General features: G+C 44.8%; 1 protein-coding gene across 2 annotated transcripts in view; it reads left to right on the forward strand.

Moving 5' to 3' along the window:
- Positions 1–21321, forward strand: part of PRKCB (protein kinase C beta) — a 319031-nt gene extending 297710 nt beyond the window's left edge. Inside the window, exon 19 of one of the 2 annotated variants that reach the window (XM_007449990.1) lies at positions 20850–21321. In XM_007449990.1, coding sequence (XP_007450052.1) covers positions 20850–21002 — 153 coding nt within the window. In that variant the 3' untranslated portion in view covers positions 21003–21321. Of the gene's footprint in view, positions 1–14762; positions 15095–20849 lie in introns of those variants that run through there. The other variant, XM_007449989.1, reaches the window with a different exon arrangement.
- Positions 21322–21622: the final 301 nt, after the last annotated feature.

Raw genomic sequence — 21622 nt, forward strand, 5'->3', positions numbered from 1 at the left:
TCGAGGGCGGATCTGACACTGTCTAGACATGATCAGCGTGCTCACCCCTCCTTCCTTCCCTTCCAGCCTTGGTGTCAGGCTCACAGACTCCAGCCCCACCCATATGATAGGCTGATGCCAGTCATTTCTGCTCTGGTTACCTATTCTCTGTTCTCATCACTTTACATAAAGTCCCGTAGAATTTTGAGGCATCTGCACATCTGGAAAGTCTTGGAATCTTGCAAACTGAAAAAACAGAGCCCCTTCTCCCCATTCTACTTTATTCAGCCTCTCATTTAATATCCTTTCCAAAATACCGCATAGGGTACTGGATCACATACCATTACTCGCATCCTCTGGGAGTCTAAATGCCGAACTGCTCACAGGACTTGGTTTCTTGGTAATTCTGTCATCTGAAAACATTGTTTATGTAGCTGAGGTCAAAAGCTTCAAGTACTGCTTTAATGAGCTGCAATTCTGTTCATGTGACCTTCTCCTCCAAACCCAATTGCCCTTTACACTGTGTGAGTAAGTGTCTCTGTGTGTGTGTCTGAATGTGTGTTTGATGTGCTGACATTTCTGAATTGGAGCCACAAAGCATAACCTTTGTATGTTTGCTATTAAAACTCAAAATTCAAGGCTTAAGAAAGGGAGCTAACTTTTACTTAATATGATTTATTTAAGAATAGAATCTAGCTCCTCCAAAGTACCAAATGCTCAAGAGGATAATATATTTTTGAATACTGGGATTTAAAATAATTCTCATAAAACCTGTACTGTTCAAATACTGTTCAAATATTGAGCTCTTGTCTGTGCCAGGCACTGTTTTAAGTGCCTTCCAGGCATTACCTCATTTAATTCTCACAACCCTATGAGGTAAGTGTCATTGTCATTGTGTTGCAGATGAGGGCATGAAACTTGGAAAGGTTAGGACATTTGCTCAAGGTCCAGCAGCTTGGAGGTGGCCAAGCCAGGACTTGAACCATGGATTTTATCTGCTCAGTATCTTGGAAAGATTTTTAGAAGCACCTGGAGCCCCTTTTAATGAGGTCTGTGATAGCACTGATGGGAGCGGACCATGATAACACCATCTAATGTTGTCTGTTACATAATAGAAAAAGACTAAGTATTCTTACAGTTCAAATGAATTAAAATTTATTTTAAAATATCGCAACAAACATGTAGCGTATTCACACCTTTTACAATTCATTGGCAGGATTTTTAAAAGATGCAAATCTCACTTCTTCCTTAAGGCTTTGATTTCGAGGCTGGCAAAGACAGCAGACACTGAATAACCCCTGGAAGCAGGGCATGGCAGCATCTGAAATGAGGCACTCAAGGCAGGCTCGTTAAGAAGTAGACATTTTCCCACCCAGTTCTGTTTGTTCTCGTGGTTATCCAGAGAGTGTGGAGTTTGCAGAGATCATAATCAAAATATTAGGCTACATGCATACACTGACTAACAAATAGCCAAGGGTTGTTTAGGACATGTAACCTGGAGTTTGTGTATCTGTTTATCTCCCTTTCCATCCATCCATGGAGAGCCTACTGAAACTGTGGATTCAGGCAGGCTCCCTTTGAAAGATGGTTCAAATTGACAGGTTCCTGGGCCAAGTGAGGTTCCTAAATCATTTGCCAGGTGCATGACTTTGAGCTGTCCCTTGGCAGAGGGGCCAATGGTTTGATTGAAATGGTAGATGGGAAGGTCACATGCTGAGAGAGAGCATGAATCTGTTAGGATATGTCTGGCCATAACCACTGAAATGTGACAGAGGTCAAGAATTGAAAGGTACCTTAGAAGTGGAATTCAACCCCTCCATTCTATAGATGAGGAAGCAGAGGCCCAGAGATTTCCCCAAGTGACTTACACAGGGAATATGACAGAACCAGGACAAGAAAACTCGCCCTCCATTTAATGCATGAAGGACTTTATTAAAACACTGTTTACAACAGTAACAATAAAATGGGTCAGGCATGTTCTATGAAATTATTCAATTTTACTAGAAAGCAGAGCACTCTATCTAATTTATTGATCTCATGTCATCTGCACAACAACCCCAGGAAATACATGGTATTATTACCTCCCCTGTACAGGTGAGGAAACAGGCTCAGAGAGGTTAAGTAACTTGCCCGTGGTCACACAGCCAATTTAATTTGAAGTCCTATTTCTTTACCTCCGAAGCCCATACTCTTGCCTCCATGATGTTTCTTCTCTCATCTCCCAAACTCAGCTGCACAGATGTGGGATTTGAACTGCTCTTGGTCCCGTCCCGCGTTTAAATACTTTCCTGGGGGATGGGCTCCGTTGAATGAATGTCCATGAAGTTTAGTTCCTTAGATTCTGCTGTCAACCCTGCCCAGGTTGTAATTCTTATCACAGTGTCCCAGAAAGCTGTTGACCAAAGGTTGGGAGAACTTCAGGAGATGAACACATGGATCCAGGGAGACTGGGTCAAGCAGAATGAATGTGGACAGGGAACTAAGATCCCACAAACCATGTGGCATGGCCAAAAAACAAAACAAAACAAAAATACCCCAAAAAAACACCAGACTTGCTATTCAGCAGCTGAGTAAAGATGAGCCTCCACAATCTCAGGCTCTCCAATCTCAGTCGGACTCTTAAGCCTGCCCCGTCAATCCCTCTCTGAGTCCACTGGGCAAGTCCCCAAACCTTCTGTTTTCTGAAGGTCCCCCTACTAAAGTTCCAGTCCCCTTGGTCTCAACTGATAGCCCCATCTCCTGAGTCGGGGGGAAATTGAGGCCCATGGGTGCCCATGGGTGGGTGGCTTTCCTGCTCCTGTATAGTCATCTTGACATCTTTCCCTCTGTGTGTCAGCAAACAGGTGCCTCCCCCCGCTCCCCGTGAAGACTTTCCCCTTCTTCTCTGAACCCCTGTTCTCCCATGTCCTTTGCACATCTGCTCTGGCCAGTCTGTGCCTACAGCTTCTCTATATATTAATCAAAGCTCCTATGGTTACAAATAGGAACCCAATTCAAACTGACGTAATGACTAAATTTTTTTCAAGTATTTAGCTGTGGCTGGATCCAGGGTCTCAACAGTATCAAAAGCCATCCACTTCTCTGTCTCCCTGGGATTGCTTTCCTGTCTGTTGATTTCATTCTTCATTGAAAGGCTTTCTTGGGCATATAGCTACTCCAGACTTACTACGTCCCATTATTTTCGCAATTTCTGCCGAAAAAAAGAGCTTCCTTTTCCTAAACTTCCCAGTAGCCTGGAACTCAATCTTGTCGGAAGATATTGGGTCATATGGTCATCTCTAAAGCAATCACTGGGCCTGGGGGTGGGGAGGATGGAATGTTCTGATCGGCCAGGCCTGGGTCACCTGCCAGGTGACTGGGTCTGCCCCTATCTAAAGTGGACATCTTGCAGAGGGCAAGGAGTGGATCCTCCAAGAAAAATAAAGCCACTGTGCCTGCAAGCCCAGCAGATATCCACTCTGACTCCATTCTGATTCATTCTCCACGACACAGAAACATGCTAAGTCTCTCATCTTAAAAATCCCTTGCCTCAAACCTGGATCCCTCCATCCTACCACTAGGGCTCCTGCCCTATCTTCTCATACAAACAAACTTTGGAAGGAGTTCTTGCTGTCTCCACTTCATTACCTTCCATTCTTTCTACAGTTCAGTGCAATCTGGCTTCTGCCGCCACCATTCTATTGAAATTTCTCTCCTTGAGTCAGCAATGACCTCAAAATTGTCTCCTCTCGTGGACTTATCTTTCTTGACCTCATCAAATTGGGCACTTTGATCTTCCTTCCTTAAGAAAAAGTCTGATAAAGTAAAAACTTCCAGCAGCATCAAAAGCTATGCAGTGAAATTAAGTACCTCCCCAGAGACCCCTAACTAGGCTCCGTGGCTCTCCTTCCCAGAGCCACCCACTGCGACCGGCTTCCTTGGGTGACCTTCTGGAGACGCTGTGTGCAGCACAGAAATCCTCCACATCACACACAAGGATGTTAGTGCTCGTGTTCAATTCCCATGCCTGGCTCTACTCCTGCCTTCCATCTTGGAGGTTGTTTTTTTGTTTTTTTTTAACTTTTAGATTGGAGCATAGTTGATGAACAATGCTGTGTTAGTTTCAGACGTACAGCAAAGTGATTCATTTATACACATGCACGTATCTATTCTTTTTCAAATTCTTCTCCCACTTAGGTTGTTACATAACATTGAGCAGAGTTCCCTGTGCTCTACAGTAGGTCCCCGTTGGTTATCCATTTTAAATGTAGCAGTGTGTGCATGTCTATCCCAAACTCCCTAACTATCCCTTCCTGCCCCCCGCCCAGCTGGTAACCATAAGTTCCTTCTCTAAGTCTGTGAGTCTGTTTCTGTTTTGTAAATAAGCTCATTTGTATCATTGTTTTTAGATTCCGCATAAGTGATATCATTGGGGTTTTTTTTTAACATCTTTACTGGAGTATAATTGCTTTACAATGGTGTGTTCGTTTCTGCTTTATAACAAAGTGAATCAGCTATACATATACGTATGTTCCCATATCTCTTCCCTCTTGCGTCTCCCTCTCTCCCACCCTCCCTATCCCACCCCTCTAGGCGGTCACAAAGCACCGAGCTGATCTCCCTGTGCTATGCGACTGCTTCCCACTAGCCATCTATTTCACGTTTGGTAGTGTATATATGTCCATGCCACTCTCTCACTTTGTCACAGCTTACCCCTCCCCCTCCCCATATCCTCAAGTCCATTCTGTAGTAGGTCTGTGTCTTTATTCCCATCTTACCCCTAGGTTCTTTTTTTTTTTTTTAAGAATGTTTCAAAGTTTTATTTTGAATTAATTATATATTTCCAAGAAATTGCAAAGACAGTACAGAGAGGTTCTGGGTAGCCATCATCCAGCTTCCCATATTGGTCACATCTTCTTACTTAATTATAGTACAGTGTCAATACCAGGAAATTGACATTGCTTATAAAGTGTGCAGCATAAGTACTGTGTAATTTTGTCACATGTGCATATTTGTGTAACTACTACTGTAATCAAGATACAGAAATAATCTATCATTCCAGAAATCTCCCCTGGGCTGCCCCTTTGTAGTCACAACCTGCCCTCTCCTTGTCTACATCCATACCCCATGACAATCACTAATCTCCTTTTATGGCCCTTTATTCTCCCCTCCTTATAATTATCTTAAATATTTCCTCTATATAAATTGAGAATTACTTCAGGGAGTATTGAAATATGTGTTTTAACTTTCAAATATAACTTAGAAGACTCAGTATGAAAAAGTAAGTCTATTGTATTTAGCCGTATTCTTACTCTTGCTGTTGTTTTCTCTTCCTTCCTGATGTTCCAATATTCCATTTTTTATCATTTCAATTCTGTTTGAAGAACTTCCTTAAGCCATTCTTTTAAGATAAATCTACTGACAACAAATTCTCTTACTTTACTTTTATCTGAGAATATCTTGATTTCTCCTTAATTGTTGAAGGGCACTTCACTAGATACAGGATTCTGAACTGATAATTTTCTTTTTTCTACTCTTGAAAAATGTCCATTTCCTTTTGGCTTTCATGGTTTCTAGTAATAAATCTGCTGTTATTTGAATTGGTTGTTTTTTTTATTCCTCCACTTAAGGTAATGTTTTGTTTTGTTTTGTTTTTTTATATGGTACATTCTTCTTTCTTTTTTTTAAACATCTTTATTGGGGTATAATTGCTTTACAATGGTGTGTTAGTTTCTGCTTTATAACAAAGTGAATCAGTTATACATATACATATGTTCCCATATCTCTTCCCTCTTGCGTCTCCCTCTCTCCCACCCTCCCTATCCCACCCCTCCAGGTGGTCACAAAGCACCGAGCTGATCTCCCTGTGCTATGCGGCTGCTTCCCACGAGCTATCTACCTTACGTTTGGTAGTGTATATATGTCCATGCCTCTCTCTCGCTTTGTCACAGCTCACCCTTCCCCCTCCCCATATCCTCAAGTCCATTCTCCAGTAGGTCTGTGTCTTTATTCCTGTCTTACCCCTAGGTTCTTCATGACCTTTTTTTTTTTTTCTTAGATTCCATATATATGTATTAGCATATGGTATTTGTCTTTCTCTTTCTGACTTACTTCACTCTGTATGGCAGACTCTAGTTCCATCCACCTCACTACAAATATCTCAATTTCGTTTCTTTTCATGGCTGAGTAATATTCCATTGTATATATGTGCCACATCTTCTGTATCCATTCATGCGATGATGGACGCTTAGGTTGCTTCCATGTCCTGGCTGTTGTAAATAGAGCTGCAGTGAACAGTTAGGTACATGACTCTTTGTGAATGATGGTTTTCTCAGGGTTTTATCAGTACGTCTAAATCTACTTCATTCTTTCAGTAGCTTCCTAGTTTCCTACATGTGCAAGTATATCTGTAGGATAAGCTCAGAGTCTCTCCCTCCTTTTCAGGCCCCTCCTCTCCCTTGTTCTTACGGCACTGAGCTGACTGATTTTCCTCCTGTCTCCATAACCACTCCCGGCAGAGATACTGCATGAAGACTTCTGATGACAGTTGAACTTGGAGGATCAAGACATGCCCATGACCCAGAGAGGGAAAGAACAAAAGTGTATTTTTTGTTTATTTACAAGTGCAGTTTCTTAAAAGCAATCACAAAATGCCCTCCAATTAGGGTATGAAAAACAGCAACTCAGAGGTGGTGTGTGAAACTGCTCGAAATGTCTTTCCGAGGAAGTGAGGCTTGGACAGGAGAGGGGAGGTGTCCCTTTTGTGCCTGGGCCCACGTTTTCCTAACTTTCTCTAACCAGGAGCCCCAGGGCCTGGCTTCACCTTGCGGCTTCCCACATATCCTGCCAGCCTTGGTGGGAAAGATTTCGTGTTTTAAGTGCCTGTAACTTGTTAATGATAATATCCTCGTGATCTCAGAGAGACGGCAGTGAGCAGTCCTGAAGAGAAATCTTAGCTCTCTGCCCAGGAATCAGACCTGGGTAGCGTGGATGAAAACCGGAAATCCTAGCTGCTGGTCCACCAGGGGCTAGAGGCTAGAAGCAAAGTTGCCCTGGCTCTTGCCCTGTTTGAAAAATGAATTTCTCAAAGAGGCAAACACTGTAAGAACAGGTACAAAGTTTATTATCAGAGACACAGCATAACATGTGGGAGAGCACACAAAAAACAGCTTGTTTATTTAAAACAGAAGCAAGGTGGAGATACACACCCTGAGAGAAAGGGTGTGGGTGTCCTCCCTAATGAGGAGAAGTGCAGTGAAGAGGTGGTTAAATCATTTATATAGGGCAGTTCTTCCGGGTCTTTGCTTACCTTTGGCCCATTATCTCACTTGTTTTCCACACCTGACCTGTCCTAAGGCCCTCCCCAATATGTGTGCACATGTTTTTTGCCAAGATGGATTCCAGCGCAGAGGCCTGTGGGAGGTTTGACAGCACCTATTTCGGGGTGGCGTCCTCTCCTTTTTTGACCCCCGAGAAGCCTTCCTGTGTATGTGCAGTTGGGCAGCTGGGGAGGTGATAGATGTGGTTGTCTTATCTCTTTACTCTGGCAGAGCTCAGCCCCTGCCACCAGCTTTGTCCTTGGAATGTCTTGGGAAAACAAAGCTCCAGTTTACTCTGCTGGATAAACTCCAGCTGTCCAGCCCAGAGGCCCATCTACCTTCTACCTCTCTAGGATAGATTGGGGTGTGGCAGGGCCTGTAGGATCCCTCAGTTGCCAGGGTACAGCCGCGCCCATCAGATTAGCTCATTGGACAGGACTGGGTAAGTCAGCACTCAACAGCAGCTACCAGCTACCATGTCAGAGATTTTATGTGCATTTTGTCAAATCAACCTCACCGCATCCTGCAAGATAGATCCATTTGACATAACAGAAAACCTGGCTTAGGGAATTTAGCTAACCTGCTTACAAATTATCTGTCTGGGGATTGATGGTGCTGAGATTGGTACCAGGTCAGCTTTTTTCTTTTTTTTTTTTTTTTTGTGGTATGCGGGCCTCTCACTGCTGTGGCCTCTCCCGTTGGCGCGCGCAGGCTCAGCGGCCACAGCTCACGGGCCCAGCCGCTCCGCAGCATGTGGGATCCTCCCGGACCGGGGCACGAACCCGCGTCCCCTGCATCGGCAGGCGGACTCTCAACCACTGCACCACCAGGGAAGCCCCCCAAGTCAGCTTTTAAGTCCATGCCACATGATCGGATACAGTCTGTAAGGCAGTGAGATGTCACTGTTGCCCCGTGGTCTTTGGAATCAAGCAAAGCAGGCTCTGAATCGTGGTTCTCCTTTGCCTTGTATGACCCTGACCAAATTGTTAACTTTTCACATTTTCTGCTAAGTGGAGATAATCCTTTTTCTGCCTATCTTACAAACTTGTGAGAATCAAAGCTATAAAAACATAAGCAAGTAAAAGGGTTAATTACTATTTGGGGGCAGTTTATCTGAAGCCAGCAACATAGGTTTAGAATGAATGGTGAAGAATAGATAAGAACAATATGATACTTTGTTGACATGGGAAAAAGTTTAGAGTGTATTTCATGTAGTTTTTTAAAAAGCAGGCTAAAGAATAAAGTGATGAGTCTACATTTTTTAGAGTAAAAACATCCATCAGTCAATTCATACAGCCATCCAGGACACAGACCAAAATGTTAACATAATAAAGGTACTGGGGTGGTGGAATTACAAAGGGTTTTGTTGTTTCTTTTTCTTGGTGCTTGTGAACAAGTTATTTGTTTCTGCATAAATGGATCAGTTGTCAGATCTTGGATCAAATCCTAGTCAGTTACTTAAGCTCTAAATCTATTCCTCATTGTAGAGCAGACTTCATAGAACTGTTGGATTAAATGAGATCATGCTTGTAAAGCACTTATACAGTATTTGGCTACTAGTAAGCACTTAATATATGCTACTGTTCATCCCTTTGACAACTTTGAGTGCCTACTCTGTACTGGGACCTGGAAATTTAGGTGTGGGCAAATCAGATGTGGCTTCAGCTCTCATGGAGCTTACAGTCTAGATGGGAATATAGACAATACAGATAAGCAAAGAAATAAACATGTTATTGTAGATTGGGATATTCACGTATTTTATTTCCTGTGGAAGAAATGAGCAGATTGCTCTGAGAGAGAATAACAGGAGGAGAAAGCGTGAATCTGCTTTACTTGGAGGTGATCCAGAGGATCACCTCACCTTCTCTGAGGAGGTAGTATTTAACCTGAGATCTGGAAGAAAACAAAACATTGCGTGTTGTTTTTAAATGAAGATCTTTTTAAAAATGAAACTTGCTATCAAGTGCAAAAGACCCCCTCTCTTGCCAGCTTCCTCCTTAGTAGACACAGAGATCAAATATTCCTGATCGTAAGGGACCTTCATTATTAGGAAAGGAGGCTTTAATCTTTCCTTCTTTGCCAAAGCCCAGACCATGCAGAATACTGTCTGACACTGCTCCAGAGAAACACCTTGGTCCACAGACAACTTTTAAGAATGATCAAATGCATGTGCCTGGCATGGCTGCTTCTCTCTGGGTGGGTCCCTCCTGCGTTCTCCTGCTGCATAGAACCATAGGCATAAAAAGGATCCCGAATTTCACTGAATTTGCACATTAAAAAAAGAGAGAGAGAGAGAGACTCCCTTGTCATTTAGTCAGACCATATCGCTTGGGTATCTTTTCATTGTGACCTAATCTCCGTTCGTTGTGACCTAGTCTCTGGTGTCTTGATGGAGGCTGGGCAGGAATCTCCCCTGTGCCATTGGCCTCATGTTATCAAACTCGATTAAGCCGTGAGAAGTATGGGGTGGACTTTTATCCTCTTCTCCAGCATCTTGCTCTGTCCCTGACCTCTTTTCACCTCCATTTCTTCCCTGGGCTCTTCCTTTCCCTCCTCCAAAGAAGCAGTGTCTTTCTTTCTGGTCCCACTCAGCTTAGATGTCATCTCCTCGGAAAGTCTCCCTGGCCCTTCTCACATTCCTCACCTTTGTACTCAATGGCAGCACTTGTCACGTGGCACCATGCCTTGGCCCGTGTGTGCATCTGTCTCCTCTGCTAGACTATAAGCTCAATGACGGCAAGGACGGGGTCTGTCTTATGTGTCACCGTATTTTTGGTGCCCAGCACACCGATGGACAGAAGATGCCCATTTAGATAACCTAAATATTAGCCTTTGTCATCATCCCCAAATACACACTAGGGCAGCCATTTGGGAGATCTTAGAGTTTTTAACTAAGATAAAGTACATTAAACAGCGCCAGGCAGATTTTGGCAATTTGGCTAAATATTCCCATTCCCTTTATTTCTACTTACCCCCTTTCCTCCACTGTAATAACTCCCTCATTTAAAATAGCTCTTGTAGTTTTTGTCCTTATTATACACAAAAATAATACTACTTGACTATTATTTAAATTTTCAAAAACACAATAAGCATAAAAGATAGAAAAATCAAACAATCTGTAACTCTCCCAATCTCTAGAAGCACATATAATGCCTGCAGATAGTACATACACATTTATGTCTATAATTCATAGAATGGGAACATATCGTACACACTGTCATTAATTATATATAACTGTTATTTAATATTCTTCTACATCTTATTTTAATTTTTCAAAGCATTTTGCATGGCAATACATAAAATAGATGGATCATTATTTAACTCTTTTTCCCCATTGGCCGAGAGTTGATTTAAAATTGTTTTTTTCCCCTCTAACAATTCTTTGATGAACATCCTATATCTTGATGCGATAAACCCAGGGGTATAGATAGAGCAGGAGTCCAGGAAAAGCTCCTGGAGGAAGTGTCTGGAGACAGAGGAGGATGCGTAGACAATGATGGGGAACAGGGGGAGGCAAGTGTTCCCGGCAGAAGAGACAGCCTGTGCTAAGGCTCGGAGGTGAGAATGCATGAGGGTTCTAGGAGCTGGGAGGATGTCAGGACAGCTGGTGGGTGTGTTGTGGTGGGAGGAGTTGGGCTGCGAGACCGTGGACAGCGAAGAGGCTGTTGACCAGGTGACAAGGGCTGAGTCCTAAACAGCCTGTAAGCCATGCTGAGGAGTGTGGCTTTGGGCAGTGGGGCGCCATCGCAGACGAGAGCAGGGAAGTGACATATCCAGGTTGGCGTCTCTGAAAGATCCCTGTGGTTGCTGTGACTGAGCCAAATCCACATTAGACAGCTAGACTTGGAGGTGTTATTAACACAATGAAACAGAAATTAGAAAGAAGAGAAGAAAAGGAAAAGAAGAGCTCATGTGTAACGGCTCACAGATAAGCTTTTCAAACGGTCTTGGCTCTAGATTGGGGGGCACAAGGGAACAAGTCACAATCCTCACTCCCCTCTCCAACCCGGGAAGAGGTTCCCTGTGATTTTAAATAACCTAGTTGGCTTGGCCCCCATTCCTGTTCCAGGAGCCCCAGTGATGACAGGGGGGTTGGGTTTTCTTCTCGCCACTGAGTGAGGCTGAAGCATCCACCCAAGACAGCCAGAGATGCAGGTGTGGTCCACGCTGCGGTTGCAATTAGATCCCAGCCGCTGAGCTGCCCGTTCTCCAAGGACACAGCAGGCGCAGAGCTGATCAGGGCCGTGCCTCCCAAGGGCTGACGTCTCCATTTAGGGAGCGCTCCTGAAGCTAATGGGCAGTGACAGCTCCATTTGAAAAACATGGAAACACTTAGGGAGGCTGTGATCTGCCAGCCTCGTAAGCTGCTTATTAGCAAGGAAATCACACTCCCGCTGTATTGTGCCCCCTTGGTTAACCCCTGTTCCTGCATCTCCTCTCTGCTATCTCACTTAAAGATTTCATTGTTCTCCAGGCAGTGGGGGGAGTGATGGGGGAGGAGGCTGCGGAGCTTTGCAGAAGCTGTTTCTCTGCATCCCATCACAGCCTCTGGGGAGGCCCCCGGCAGAGCAACAGCCTTCTGGTGCGGATAGGAAATGGATGGTTTTTAAAGAAAAATGGCCCCTGAAGACCCTCTGTGTCTCAGCTAATAGGCTTCCTGCACTGGCTGGCTGAGGTCCCAACACCCAGAAACACCCGCCGGGCTGCCTCGTAACACACCTTCCCACTCCTCCATCCCTGCCACAAATACCTCTTTGTTTTTTCCAGCTCCATCCCTTCTGCTCCACCCTCTTTTCCACAGCCGCATCCACCATCTCTCTCCTCTGGATGATCACAACCATTTCTCCCCTCCCCGCTGCCTCTGCCATCAGTCTAGCGCTGGTTCCTTTTCGGTCCCCACACCGCAGCGAGGGGACTCCCTCCTTGACCCTTTACACCTCCACTGGACTCTCCACTTTATCATGAATGAAACCAAGTGCTTCATGTCTTCCAACAAACATGCTTTACCCCTCGTGTCCCCCCTCACCAAGCAACTCAGACCACAAGTCCTCTCATACCCCATGTCCGATCCATCAGCAAATCATGTCAACTCTAAATTCAAAGTAGACCCCCCCCCCAAACAAATGCCTCTTCCCATCTCCCCCATTGTCATCTTCCTCCAGGCCACCATCATCTGTTGCCTGGATTATGCAACCGCCTCCTGACTGGTCTCACTTTTTCCATCTTTTCCCCTTGTCCACCCATCGGTCTATTTTGGACACAGCCCCAATGATGCTGCTTAAATATAAGTCAGAATTGTCCCCAGGGCACAAAAGAGGAAACAGACTTGAAGGGATTTGGCCGGAGTTGCACAACTAGCGGTCAGTGATGGCAGGATTTGAACCCATGTCTGCAGGTGCGTGGGCTTCCTTCTCTGCCAATAGGAAGGGGGCAGGAGCTGAGGCTCTCTGAGAACTCGGTCTCCTGCACACATATCCAATACTTCTGCTTCCCTTGATCGTAAGCTTGAAAGAGGAGCTTGTACTGCTTGGCTTTTCAGCTTATCTTCCCTCTTCCAAGGACTGAAGTTCGGCGGCAGCCCTGCATTTTCTCATCAGTCTCCTCCCAATTACCAAATGCCATGGCCCATTTTCAATAACTTTCCTGCTTGACCTCTTGGAGATATTTCAGCTGTAACAGTGCCCTCTCCTTGGATTCCTCTCCATCCTCAGCTTGTCTGCTGCAGCTCTCTCCTGATTCTCTTCTTACCGCTTTAAGTGTTAGGGGCAATATTCCCTTTGGCAAATGACAATCAAATACCTACCTCACAGGCTGGTTATGTGAATTAAAAAGCTAATGTATGCAACACACTTAGCAAATGTCAGTTGTCTAGAAAGTGCTCAGTGGTTTTAATTACTATTGTTATTATCTTTTTTTCTACCCCCCATAGTCTGTCCTTTAAAAACTCTTTTTCAAGACCTCTCTCCTGAGCTCCAGAACCCATACTTCTGACTCCCCCAGATCATCTCTGAGAATCTCAGTCATCATGTCCAAAACGGAAATAGTCATCTTTCTGAATTCTCCTGCATTCTTTCTCTTGGTGATTGATATAAGCATATTCTCTGTCATTCAAACCAGAGACCTTATGATCCCCATCCTTGGCTTCTCCCCACTGCCCCCCACCACTACCCCACTCCATGCGGTCAGTCACCAGCCAACAGCCATTCTTGCAACATGGCGCCGGGAGCTTGGCTCTGACATCAGACAGACCTGGCTCACACGGCAGCTCTCCTGTTCATTAGCAGCGGGACCCTGAACAAATTACATCACCTCCTTGGCCTCAGTCTCCTTATCTGTACAATAGGGATGACAGTAATACTTCATAGGATCATTGGGAGGATGAAATAAGATAATACAAGGAAAGAGCATTCCAGGGTGCCCGGAACATAGCAAATGCATAATAAATATTAACTGTCATAATTATTATTATTACTACTGCTGCCACTATGCTATTAGGCTGTGGTTGCCTCCTGTAGATGCTGAAACACTTAGAGATTTCATGTAAACGGGTTTATTGGTGAAGAACAAAGAAGGCCAGATTTTACTGACTCATCTCTTCTCGTTAGATAAGAACTGGCGTGTGCATGTGTATGCACTCACGCATGAGTGTACACATGTACACACACACACATATGTTATCACTCTGCCTCAGACCAGGACCTTTTCATAGACAAGGACAGCAGGATGAGTGAGAAATGGCGATGGTTTTCCCTGTAGAGCCGGATTGCCTCACCAAAGCACTGGGTTGGGTTTCATCCCACACCCTTTGTTCCCACCTGGAGGGAGAATGGCTGAGTTTACCTCCTGGCACCTTGTAATTAAGGGTCGGTGACTTATCACGCCTGGTGCTTGCCCAGCCACTGCAGGCACCACATCCAGGTCTTGATCTCTTTCTCCATTGACTGGAGTTTGTAACAAACTACTGTATCTGTGGAGCTGGAAAATATCTCCAGAGATGACTGAGAGCCAGAGGACAGTGCTTTGAGTGACCTGCTGCTTAGTATTGGGATCTCCAAGGTGAGGTATAAATGTGTCATTACTTTGCATCTTGTGCCCAAGAAATATCTCAGGCACCTTAATCACATCTCCTTCAAAATGAGCTTGGCTGACTCCTTGGGGTGGGGTCGGGAGAACATGCCACATGCCACCAGCCCCACCATCCCATGCCTTTGCCATGCAGCTCCTGACTGCCCAGAAGGATACCAGAGGCAGCTCACGAGCTACAGGAACTGAAGGTTGGGAGCCCAGCGTCATGTGCCAATCAACGGTCGTGCAAATTTTGCATTTTATGTTGCTCTCATTTCTGATCATCAAACAACCTCTCTGAGGTAGTGAAAGGGAAGGGTTTGGAGAAAACCTCACCCAGTTTTATTTTGTTCTGTTTTGTTTTGGTTGTTTTTTTTTTTTTTTCCACCCACCACAAATTCTTCTCTTCCCCTCTCATAGTGTGGGCGAAATGCTGAAAACTTCGACCGGTTTTTCACCCGCCATCCACCAGTCCTAACACCTCCTGACCAGGAAGTCATCAGGAATATTGACCAATCAGAATTCGAAGGATTTTCCTTTGTTAACTCTGAATTTTTAAAACCTGAAGTCAAGAGCTAAGTAGATGTGTAGATTTCCGTCCTTCATTTCATTCAAGCTCAACGGCTATTGTGGTGACATTTTTTTTTTTTAATTGCAAAGTTGCATCCATGTTTTATTTGCTGATGAAACTAGAGTGACCATGTTTCAGGACCCAAATGTCCTCAGGTAGTTTGGAGCATCTCTGTGAGATGGGATTATGCAGATGGCATGTTGAAAATGTGGCTGCATAATTAGCACATTATCAAAGTCCTTTTAGCACTTATTTTCCCCAGCATGTCAGCAAAGTAGATCCAGTGGGGACAGAACATGCCTGCTTTCTTTCCTTTCTTCCTGCACTGCCATTTTCACACATTTTCCAATCCCAACCATCCAATCTAGATTTTTCCTGCCAAACGAGTGGATAATCGGATGCTAGCACTATTCTTCCACTTCTGGACTTGGAGCTTGGCTTGTATCCATGTAGGTGGTTGCTTTGACTTAGAGGGAGTTTCCTCCATTCTGCCTGGTTTGGAGGCACTGGGAGCTTTGAAAAGAACACGCTAAAAATAAAATTTTATTTGTTATTTTTTAAAACTCAAAGTTCAGAAGATTATCTAAGCCCTTTTAAAATTCTAGGAGTGTGCCTTGAGACGGTTTCAATCTAAGGGCACCTCAAGGAGTCATAAGGCAACCAGCTTGGGTGCTACCTCAATGCTGTAAGCTCTGATTCCCTGTGTCCCCAATCACCTTCATCCCCAAACTACTTGAAAAGGGCATTTGGACCCACTCCCTGAAAAGACATGGTCACTTTAGCAAGGTCCTGAAGGGCCATGGTTTTACATTACATTTCAAAGTTTATTTGCTTTGGGGTTTTATTTCTGTTGTTGTTCAAATGCAAAAAAAAAAAATAATTACTCTTGTTACACATGCTTTGAAATACGTGTCCAAATGTTATTAACCACAATGACCTGCTTTGATTTACCAAGAAGACGGCTCTGGAGCCTGGCAGACCCGTGCCTGTGTGGATGGGATTTGTCTAGGTTTGTTGTTGGCTTCGGAAAGCTAATTAAGTACTCTGAGAAAGACCATTTCATGAAAGCATAGACAGTTTTATTCCTTACTTTGATGTTGTTTTGCAAGATGTTTGTGGAAATGTTCGTACCTGGATGTCTGTTATGTGCCATTTTTCTTCTAGCATCGAGATACAATAAAAAAAAAAAAAAAAAACCCAAGAAAGAAGAAAAACTATTTCAAGGAAAATGGCTCTCTTTGAAAAACATGGACCCAAACTGCAAAATGGGGCCTCCTGAGGCTTCACGACAGAAAAAAACTAAACCCAGAACTTAACCTTGGCCCCAGTGTTTAGCCGGTCAGAGAGGCTGGGACTGTGGACCATTCAGGGACTCCTGGGGGCCTGTGATGGGGTGAGGTGAGCTGGCGAGGGGGGCCTCCAGCAATATCGGAGCTCAAGGCCCACATTCCCACCAGAGGCAAGTTTAGGGTCCAGCTAGGAGCCGGGCTGGGGCTCTTGATTTTCTTGTCAAAATTGCTACTCCTCCCAGCTCACACTCAACCTTTCTAGCAAGTAGGTTTATGAGCCCCCAGAAGCCCAAGGAAAACCCTTGGGTGGAAGAAATCCCATTTCCATCTGAGCAAGCGAGGACAGCAGGTGGTCCCCCATCCCTGCCTCCTGTCCCCTGCTGTCCTCAGGCAGCCCTAAAGACAACTCTTGTCACAAGTCCAGTGATTTCTGGAAGTGCCAGGGCTTTTAAGAGACCATCAAGGGAACTTTAAAAACTTGACAAATGTCCTTGAAGTGAGACTTCTCATCTTGAAAAAAGCCATGATTTGATCTCCACTTGAGCAAAGCCCCCTGCTGTTCACTGCTTTCTGCCCGCTCTTCTCTCCCTGCTGCGGGCTTTGGGACCAGCCCTGCCGCCGCCGTGGTGGCAGCAATCTAGATATCAGGGGAAGCATACATGAAGTCCTGGCTGACAAGCTCAGGTGGCGAGAGGAGGAGGGAAATCGGGGCACAACCTCACTTTATTGTTGGGAAACCAGCATCTGGAGGGAGGAAGTGACTTGCCCAATGTCAGCCAGCTGGGATGCAAACCCAGTTTCCTGATTCTTGGTGCAGGCCTTTTTCTGCTCTGTGACTACCATCTCTGAGCTGTGCCCACCAACAGACAAGTTATTTGAGGTCCTTCACCTGGCTGTTGGGTCACCAGGCCTTTCCTTGGATATGCTCTCAGGAAGATTAAAAACGATGGAGAAACATTGGCCCATCAATAAAAGATTACAGACAACTTTAGAGAACGATGTAGGATGGATGGATGGATCGATAGAACTAGATAGATAGAGATAAATAGAATATACTCTGTGTGTGTGTACACACACACACACACACACACACACACACACTGCACTCTACATTTTCCAAATTGCTGCCATTATTTTTCAAAAGTTTAATAGTTTGCAGAAATAGGTACTCGAGCCAAAGTCTCTGTTCCCCTAACACACCGAGCTGAGGGTTGGTCAGGGAAGCCTTCTGTGAAAGAGAAGGATCATTAGTCAGAATTCCTGCAGTTGCCTTTTCTATCAACATTTCAAGTGCAGAGGAGACTGAGAAACAGAGCTTTCAACATGTGTAATCCCAGGGGAATACTTTGCAAAGGTATCCAAGAAGGAAGATTTTGAATTTATTTTTGCGACCATCCATGTATTCCACCCTCCATTCATTCACCCAACCAGCATTTATTGAGCACCGACTCTGTGCCAGGCTCTATTCTGGGTGCCAGGAGCATGGTGGGGAACCATGAAGATGCAACCCAAGAAGGCAGTCATTAAACAAGTAATTAAAAGCATGATGTAATCTAGAGATAACTAGTCTCTGGGTTAATCAGGGAAGGCTTCTTTTAAGAAAGAAGAAGTCATCAAAAGTCTATGGGGCTCTGCTTTCTCTCTGGAGATCACATTTGAGGCTACAGGAGGAGATGCAGCAGTGCTCTCTTGACCCAGATTTGTGGGACAATCATATAGTGCAATGGTGGGGAAAGAGAGGCAAGAGGGTAACTGGGGTGAGTGTCCCTCCAGAAGACCAAAGGCCCAGTCTCCATACTTGAACAGCTCACAGAATCACCAAGATTGGAGCAGAGATACCTGTATGGAGATGCTTGTATGGAGAGAGGGAACTGGTTTCAGAGCTCGGTTCCGAGTCCTGAATCTCACCTTTGGGGTTCATCACTCAGATTCCTGCAGGCATTACCTTTTCTGGCCCTCAGGGAGACACTGCCCCTGGCTTAACACCACCTGGTTCTTCTAGATGAGACAGGCTGATATTTTCCAAAAGAACTTAAATTAGAGGAGAAGTTTTTAAAAAGAGGCCAAAAAATAATCCAAAGGAACCAAAACACAGTCCAGGTCAGCCATGGCTAGTTGTCTACCAGGATCTTAGAATCCCTCTTTTCATTTCTTGGACTTCTCACTAACCTGCTTCTCTTCTAAGAAAGCACAGGGCCATGGTCACAGTGACCTTCTTGGCGAATTAATAAGAAGCCAGTGGAATCAGTAACCCTCCTTGGAGGAGTGAAACTATTCTCATGTGGCTTCAGATACTATCAACCCAGAAAGGAATTGTCCCAACGGAGAGGCCCATTCTTTCCCAACTGCTAGGGTAAAATTCAGGGATATTTTCTATGAGGATCTGCCCATAATGGCCAGTCCTGTTTAGACCATGTGAACAATGGAAGCATGAGTCATCACCAGAACAACACATGGGGAAGGGCCTTCAATGTTGGAGCTGGTGGGAAGGGAACCTCTTCTGGATGCCCATAGGCAGGGAAGGCCACGGTGGGGGACCTGAAAGGAGACAGCTGCCTGCTTCTAGCCCCAGATACACCCAGGGCCCACACCCAGCCCTGGAGCTCTCAGATCTCGAAGGAACTTAACACGGTTCTGTCCATATTGGGGCTCACAATGGACAGGGGCCCATGTGAGAGACCCGTAGGATCAATGGGAACAAATTCCATTGTTTTGCTATAGAGTATGATCTCTAGCTCTGGGGGCAACTGTAAGTTGGAGAAAGCAAAGAGGCTCATCTTTCGTAAAGTCTTCATTCATTGACTCATTCATTCAACAAATAAGGCCTGCCGTGTGCCAAGTCTTGGCACTGGAAATACACAGACAAGGACCTTGCCCTCCTGGAAAGAGGCAATAAATAATAACGACAGCTCCTGACAGCAGCAAGTGCAATGAAGACAATTACAAAGATGCTAAAGTATGACTTGTGGGGTCCAGAGAGGGATGCACAGGCAATATGAAAGGAAAAGATGGTGTGGAATTCAAGCTTTTCTCTAAACACAGCACATAACACATTCAGTGCCTGGGACAACACAAGACAGGCTGACAGCAGGCAGGACAAGACAAAGCAGAATAGGTGGGGCATGGTAAGAGATGGTCCACTCTCCAGAAAACAGCTCCACTGGCATCTTCAGCCCACTCCCCTTCTGGCCACACTTACTGAAGTGCATTCTTCATGTCCCCCTCACCCCTACACCCCTACACATACACCAGAAGAGTAATTGGGGCACTTCTTAGGGACATTTTACCTGTCTCACGGGAGCAACCAAAAAGAAGGCATTCTTGCGAGAAGTGTTTTGCAAAGGGAAATGAATCCAGTAATGAGAAATCCTTGTCAGAGGGGTTAAACCTAAAGCATGGATGGCCATTGACCAAATTCTAGAAAATCAGTCAATCCTCACCGACCCTCCCCTCTTTACAATCTGACACCACTCTGGCTTCAGCCAGGTAACCTGCCCGCTACCTGTGAAACGCATACGTTATCCTTGGTTGTCCTGCAATAAACCAGCCATCAAGCTTTTCCCCCCCAGTCAGAGAGGCTGAAATGAAGCAGAATTAGGTGCTATGTGGTTGGGTAAAAATCACTACCCCACTGTGCAATCTTGGGCAAGTCACTTTACTTTCCTGTGCCTCAGTGTCCTCATAAGTCAAAGCACCAGGGGTGAGGACCTCTACCTGCCCTTAGGTGGGTGGTAAGGACGGGAAGATCATAGGCTGATAGGGACCCTGAAGAGGTGACAGCATCACCCAGATGTGAGATCTTGTTATGAGCCCACGCTCTGACATTCCCTGGTGAAACTTGCCCCAAACTGCAGTTAGTAAACTGGGATTGATGCCCACCCCGCCACACACAAAAAAGAAAACGCCAGACTAACTAGGAGAATAGAATGTTTTAAAGCTGCCCTTCCGGACTAGGAGTTTGTTGACTAGATACATTGCTGTAAACATCCTTGGAAGAAACTCTGGCTTTTGAAGACCAAAATTCTAGTCTGTGGGTGGATTTCTGAGCATCCCTTCAAAGCCTAGATCGCACCAGGGAATGTGGGGTGGATAGTGATCTGTTCCTTTCATTGAGCAGTGATCTGGTGTCCCCATTTTGCCACTCTGCCTTCTGGGGAGCTGAGTGGTCATGTGGCTCTGCTCCTCTTTAAAGAAAGAAGCCTCCTAGCCACAGGGGGTGCTCTTGGATCATTTCCTCCTGGACTCCCTACTGGAGTCCCTACTGCATGACTAATTCTATGACATCATACCTGGTCAGAGGAAGTTTCCAACTCAATTCATCTCAAAGCCAAGGAAAACAACACACACACACACACACACACACACACACACACACACACACACACCCCTCACTTTCTGGCAATCCTTAAAGAAAGTCAAGGTCTCATTTCCTTTCTTAGAAAATGTCCACCAAGTTTTCTCTCCTGAAGCCAACATACAATGTGAAAGCTAGGGGATAGTATTATAATGCCGCTGCTAAACCCTGTCAGCACAGGGCTCCTCCTGACTCTGCCCATGAGACGTCATCAGCTTCCCAATAACTGGCACGTCTTGGTCACGTTTCCTCCTTCTTATGCTGTGTTAATGTGTTTGCTTTCCATTTGGCAGAGAGACAAGCGAGACGTCTCCAATTTCGACAAAGAGTTCACCAGACAGCCTGTGGAACTCACGCCTACTGATAAACTCTTCATCATGAACTTGGACCAAAATGAATTTGCTGGCTTCTCCTATACTAACCCAGAGTTTGTCATTAATGTGTAGGTGAATGCAAACTCCACTGTAAGCCTGGAGTATAAGACTTCAGGGCAAGTGTATGTATCTATTCTAGTCTTCCAGGATTCATGGTGCATATGCTGGCATTCCACACGTGGAGAGCTTGTCCTAGAGGGCTTTTCTTTGTATGTGTAGCTTGCTAGTTTGTTTTCTACATCTGAAAATGTTTAGTTTAGAGTAAGCGCTTTATCCAATTATAGAGGTACAATTTTCCAAACTGCCAGAAACTCATCAAGTGAACAGACGATATCAGAACTACTATGTCTGATACCAAAATGCTTCAGCATTTGTAATTTTTAAAGTCAGAAGCTAATGTTCATGGTAAAAGTTTTTACAGTTATTCTATGATATCCCCCTTGAATGCTAAGCATGACTGGTATTTTTAAATTGTGAGTAAGCTTTGCAGTTACTGTGAACTATTGTCTCTTGGAGGAAATTTTTTGTTTAAGAATTGATATGATTAAACTGAGTTAATATATGCAAACTCTTATTTACATGTCTGCTTTTTTTTTTTTTTTTTTTTTTTTTTTTGGTTCGCTGGCCTCTCCCTGTTGTGGCCTCTCCCGTTGCGGAGCACAGGCTCTGGACGCACAGGCTCAGCGGCCATG

The sequence above is a fragment of the Lipotes vexillifer genome, unplaced genomic scaffold (assembly GCF_000442215.2).
Source record: "Lipotes vexillifer unplaced genomic scaffold, Lipotes_vexillifer_v1.1 scaffold811, whole genome shotgun sequence".
Taxonomy (NCBI): domain Eukaryota; kingdom Metazoa; phylum Chordata; class Mammalia; order Artiodactyla; family Lipotidae; genus Lipotes; species Lipotes vexillifer.